The sequence below is a fragment of the Nannobrachium achirus genome (genome assembly GCF_963921795.1).
Source record: "Nannobrachium achirus genome assembly, chromosome: 12".
NCBI classification, from domain to species: domain Eukaryota; kingdom Metazoa; phylum Chordata; class Actinopteri; order Myctophiformes; family Myctophidae; genus Nannobrachium; species Nannobrachium achirus.
The window spans coordinates 48,207,496-48,213,495 of record NC_137832.1 but is presented as its reverse complement, the minus strand read 5'-3'; the positions used below and the strand labels follow the sequence as shown (position 1 = coordinate 48,213,495).

Genomic DNA, 6,000 nt, shown 5'->3' with positions numbered 1-6,000 from the left:
TCCAGAACGAATGGGGGTAAATTTATTGTTATCACATTTTTGTCTTAGGAATGTGACAAAAAACAAAAAATATTATTGAACTCTACTCTCCATGGCGTGACTAATCAATAGAAAAAAAGTCATTTTGGGGGTGAACTACTCCTTTAAGGAGCGTAAATCCCTACTCTCCTTTAAAACACCCAGGGGCGTCACAAGGAGGGGGAAAGTGGGACTGGGTCACTAGGGCCCAAGGTGGAGGGGCCTTAATTATTTTATACTTTAGCTATTTTTGAAAAGTTGTGAAAGTGAGTGCAAATCTTTTAATATATGTATTTTTTAAACAAACATTTGTAACTCAAATTTTGCTTCTGGGGGGTCCCTGGAACTAAATATTTTGAGATGAGGGTCCGTGCTCAAATACATATCATTTTAGGGGTCCTTCATATGAAAAGGTTTGAACACCAGTGACATAAAAACATAGGATTTGAAATATTCAAAGAATTTTCAAGATTTTTCAATAGTTAAAGCACATGAAGAACATTCATTGGGGGCCCGCAGTGAATCCTTGTACCTAGGGCCCAGAATTTGGTGCGACACCCAAACACCTACAGGTGACTGTACTCGAAAAACTGGCCCGCCCTGCCCTTTAAAAAGTCAAAGCCATGGCCTTGACCCCCCCTTTACTGTACAAATGTTTTTATTATCCACTTGCGGAAAGGCCGCTACACAATTGCAATTTATCGTCATTATTATCAATCAATCAATTCAATCAATCAAACTTTTATATATTTCAGCATCTGAAATATTTGTACTGCTGCTCTTGAATGTGCCTCGGTCCTTCCGGCTGGACGTCACAAGCTTCATGCAGTACCAGTGGAAAGCTTGGTTTCTATCCCTAATTAACCCATGTGATCCGATTTAGAGCCCGCCTCGTGTATCCGGTCATTTGCACCACCACATACAAGCCCGCACCGTTTCCGTATCCGCTCAAGACTCAGACCGGATCAGCAACCTGCAAACTAAATCGATCACAGTCTAAGTTAGACGTAGAGGAAGCGCACGTTTTATTTCTTTAAACAGCCCCGGAGGAGTGCGGAGTTTTCATCTTTGGACCATAACACCAGCAGACATCCACCCCCTCCCACACGGGAGTGTAAATTAAAATAAGCAAACCCCCCCAATTTTCTTGAATACTGACTGTGACTTCTGGGTTTGCTTTTTGCAGCAATAATAATAATGATTCCTCGTGTAATAGTTCCACGGGCGCAGTTCTTCAGGAGCGGCTGTGTGTTTGTCCGTCGTGCATGTGGAGCAGAGGTACCTGTTCCAACTGTAACTGTAACTGTAATGCTGTATTTCTCTTGATAATAATAAACCTGCTGTTTACATGGACTGAGGCTGAAGTTGAACACAGTAGTGCCCGTGGATCAGACATACAGGTAGTCGTCGGTTTCCACCACCATAAGTGCAAGTTTGAACCAGTTGACCAGTGTCAGATATTTTAATTAAAACCACGATTTTTTTAATAACTTTGATTGATTGATTATTTCTTTATTAGCTGTTCGCATAGGAAAAAGCCACCAGATCTACTCTGAAAAAGCACAGGACAGTAGTTCAGATACAAGGTCCAACTAAGGACCCCCCCCCCCCCCATTTTTGTTTGCTTTTGATGTTAATCCTATGTAAAGTATAATGTTCTATCCGTCTGTCTTTCAATGTTATATGAGATACATAAAGTGGTTCCTGTGTAAATAAGATGGCTTACTAGGATCTCCTTTTAGTTGACCTTGGCTTGTACCAGTGATTTGTGCTGTCATGAAACCATGTAATCTTTTCTATTGCAAACTGCTAATAAACTCTTCAATCAATCAATCAATCAATCAGAAATAAAAAATATTTACAGTAGGATAAGTTAAAGTTTGAGTCCTTTATTTAAAATATCACGTTAGTAAAAAAACATTAGCAATCCAAATAACCTGCTGATTGCTTAAGTATCAAACATAAAAGTACTCATTCATTACTATGCAGAATGGCCATTCAGAATAATCTGACTTTAAATGAATTGATACATGGCTGCAAATTACAGTTTATTTATCTATATTCTGTAGTGGCTGGCTAGTACACCTGCTGAACCATATTGTATCATAATATCTTTGTTCTATCTATATTTGTATTAATAATCTGAATCTGCAATGTAGCCTAATAGCTTGTAATACATATAGTGGAGTAAAGGGTACAATATTTAAATCTGTAATGCAGTGGAGTAAAAGTTTAAAGTAGCAGAAAATTTTAGGCTACAGTACTATTATAGGCTAGTGTATAGGCACTTAGCTTATGTTCCACCACTGGATTGATGAAACTTTCTATGTGTGTGATCATTAATGACCCTTAGGATTACAAACCTTTGAATGTATGAACTGATATACCTCTAGACCTACTGCACATATAGCCTACAGTAAACAGAGCTGCTATATTTAAACACATTTTAGATCTGAGGCTTTTATTTGTATGCTATTTATATCATTCTGAGAAAGAAATGCTGCAATTTGTCCCAAAGTCACTGCAAAGGTTTTCAGCTATGTGTTTCAAAAAGCTTTTCTACCCTGTATACACAAGTGAGACATAGCTCTGTTTACACAATGCACCCCCTTCCAACTGTATATACGTTCCCCATTTCAATTGTTTTTATTCTATTTTGACACCTACATTGGCAATGTAAACATATGTTTTCTCATGTCAATAAAGCTCCTTTGAATTGTATTGAATTGATCATTAATAATGAACTCAAACGTTCCAATCCACAGAGACAGTTATGCACCAAAAGTGACGAGGTGCGCCTGGCAGAAGAGGCGAGTAAGAAGTATGGGTCCCCAGCTCCAACCATATTTTCCAAAATAATTGACAAAAGTATTCCTGCAAACATAATTTATGAGGATGACAAGGTAAGCAGATGCGACGTGTGTACATCGGCTTGTATATCGGCTATTTCCACTATCAATGTTCTTAATTTAAAGTATAAAGTTGTCATATCTGCCATGTGCAACTTCAAAGACTAAAAGTCAAACAGAAATGTCAACGACAAAAAATATTTTGTGGCAATTATTTGAGTGACAGCCCTAAATACAAGCATGCTTGCCCCAAAACACTCTGACCACCCGGGTCAAATCCAGCAACCTCGGAACGGTCGCCCCAAGGTATTCCTAAGTGTAATAACCTCAGTAAAACTATGCCTAAACCTTATTCCTAACCACAAAGGGATAATAGTTCACCCCCACATTTTTTTCTTCTTCTATGAACTCTTATTTCTCACCCCATGGAGACTTGAATTCATGGATATTTATTTTGTTTTTGTCACATTTCTAAGCCAATAATTTGATGACCAGCAGTGGTTCCCTATGGAGACACAAAGAGTCTCCTCAAATTATTGGCTTAGGAATGTAACAAAAACAAGAAACTATCCATGTAGTAATCGATAGGAAGAAATGTCATTTTGGGGGTGAACTATCTTTTAACCTCAGTAAAACTAATACAAGAAGCGCTGGGGGCTAGCGGTCCGCGAAAGAAATTAGTGGTGATGGAGTGTGTTTTGCACTTTTTTTTTATCATCAGTGTATTCCCATCAAAAGTCATCAATACTTATGAGTAGTTGGTCTGTAGCCAAATAACTTGCATGTTTTATGAAAGTTAATTGCTTCTGCTTTGTGTTCATCAGTGTTTGGCTTTCAGAGATGTCAATGCCCAGGCCCCTGTCCATTTCCTGGTCATCCCGAGGGTTCCGATTCCAAGAATTAGTGAGGCTAAAGATGATGATGCAGAGGTTAATATTATTATTATCATTATTATTATATATTTTAAATACAACTTTACTGTCTAAATGGCATGTCTTCTTCGTCAGTGATCACATTGTTGTACCCTATTCATCACTGTCCTTGTTTGAATATTTGAATATTTACTATGCAAATAGAAAATGCTTTGGTTCAGACCTCATATTATTCTTTTTCTCACCCATTAGCTCTTAGGACACCTCCTTGTTGTTGCCAAAAATGTAGCCAAGAAAGAATCTCTAGACGACGGCTACAGAGTGGGTAAGTTATTGTTTGTCGTAGTAGTGTGTGATGATGACTGGAGAGGGAACTGTATTCATAATAATGTCTGTACACTGTTAAAACCTGATAATAATAATATATTTTTTGTATTTACTGTTGTTTGTGTTTTGATTACATTCGCATGAATATTATGCGGCAATAAAGCAACCAGAACTTTATTTGGAAGGTTGATCTTTCTGAGCTTCCACATTACGAATAATGTGTATAATCAATATGTATGAATGAGGCATCGATTATATGAATTATTGTTTATGAGAAATATTTGATGGCGAGTATTCTGCATTTTTGAATCATGTATTCCTTGTGCATCAATAGTGTTTTAAGGCTTTGAGAGTATATGAATAAACCAAATGGACTTGTAAGTTAAATTTGGACACTCTCAAGGATTTGTTCCATTAATTAACAGTTAACATGTAACGCTGTTAAGATAAGAATTTCACTCTGTCAAAAGGAGTCATTGTAATGATGGATTGTGGTGGATATTTTTGTCAATCTTTTTTTGCCACGGACATACAAAATGAGTGGACAATAATATTACCAGAAACACAATATCAGAAACACATAAAGAGCAAGCCCTCTAGAACTCGGTGTAATTACTGTATGTGTACAAATGGACCCTACTGACATTCAGTAATTGGGTATTATGATCAAAATAAGAACATTATAATGGTGTGTAAATAAATAAATAAATACAACATTTGCAACGGACAAGGCTAAGTCTTTACCACGGACATATTGATGACCCCTGACTGTGTCACATTTGTGTTTTTGTTGTTGTTCTGTGCAGTGATCAATGATGGGAAGCATGGTGCTCAGTCTGTGTACCACCTTCACATCCATGTCATGGGAGGCAGGCAGATGACATGGCCTCCTGGATAATCACCTCTATGTATGTGAGTGTATGAGAGATATAGAGACTGTCTGAGTGTCTGTGTATGCATACTGTACATGTATACTTTGCAACATTACATATATTATTATTTTTATATGTATGTATATTGATTATGCACGTATAGATCGATTCCTTTCTTGTTGGTGTGACAAAGTTGCATTATATTCACAAATGTAATTTGTTCACCCAATCCACTGTACAATGAAAATCCAGTTGACTGAATCTTTCCCATGAAAGCAGAAATATTACCAAATTCCAGATGTACAAGAAACACCTGTCGTAATGATGTTAACAAAACAAATCAACAAATAAAGAATAGAGTCTCCAAACTATCCATTATGAAAACATAATTTATGGGCTCCAGCTATTTTCCATCCAACACCGGCAGATAAATTCATTAATTGTATTTTTCTGTATGAAAGGGAAGTTGATCAGTAGTTGTTTAGTTGATATCTCGTGTGGCCAGACTGTTGCCTCCCACAATTTTCAAACGCTTCCGTAGCATTCAGAGATTGTGGAATAGCTGTCTGGCCACGCAGGACTAATATAGATAGATAGATAGATAGATAGATAGATAGATAGATAGATACCTTTATTATCCCAAGGGGAATGTACAGTATCACTTGCAAGTCCAACTGCATGACTGCCAAGTATTTTTAGGGCATTTTCCTACTCCAAATGGACCTGTAAATTAACATGCATGTCCAACTGCATGGCCAGACGTTTTTTGACTGGGGTGGCCCAAATGGGTAGAATGAAGTATGGGTACGGTAGTAGTAGTATCTGAATAATTACCATTTTGATTCTCTATTATTCGCTATATTGTTTGACTGGGGTGTCTCTCCTCTACCCAGATCTACTTTAATGATTTATATTTCAGTCACTCACATCCCTGTGTTTAAATTTAACTTATGATGAATAAACATACCAATGGCCTCCTAATAGAGTTGCACCATACATGGGTAATATTGTAACCCAATCATGCATGTGCTAAAATCCGCTCTGATTTCAGACCATTCTGAT

General features: G+C 37.3%; 1 protein-coding gene across 1 annotated transcript; it reads left to right on the top strand.

The window, feature by feature from the left end:
• The first annotated feature begins 1,114 nt into the window (after positions 1–1,114).
• Positions 1,115–5,327, top strand: LOC308296095 (putative HIT-like protein). Its single transcript, XM_080739217.1, has 5 exons — positions 1,115–1,296; positions 2,784–2,921; positions 3,692–3,796; positions 3,992–4,064; positions 4,873–5,327. Exons 1-5 carry the CDS (start codon positions 1,216–1,218, stop codon positions 4,962–4,964), a joined length of 489 nt encoding a protein of 162 aa, XP_080595343.1. The 5' UTR covers positions 1,115–1,215; the 3' UTR covers positions 4,965–5,327.
• The last annotated feature ends 673 nt before the right edge of the window (positions 5,328–6,000 follow it).

Bases quoted from the DNA above. Each gene is read 5' to 3' on its own strand.
- LOC308296095 (XM_080739217.1), top strand. From the start codon at position 1,216: ATGATTCCTCGTGTAATAGTTCCACGGGCGCAGTTCTTCAGGAGCGGC. The intron at 2,922-3,691 runs GTAAGCAGATGC...TGTGTTCATCAG, and splicing joins TAATTTATGAGGATGACAAG to TGTTTGGCTTTCAGAGATGT. The intron at 4,065-4,872 runs GTAAGTTATTGT...TGTTCTGTGCAG, and splicing joins AGACGACGGCTACAGAGTGG to TGATCAATGATGGGAAGCAT.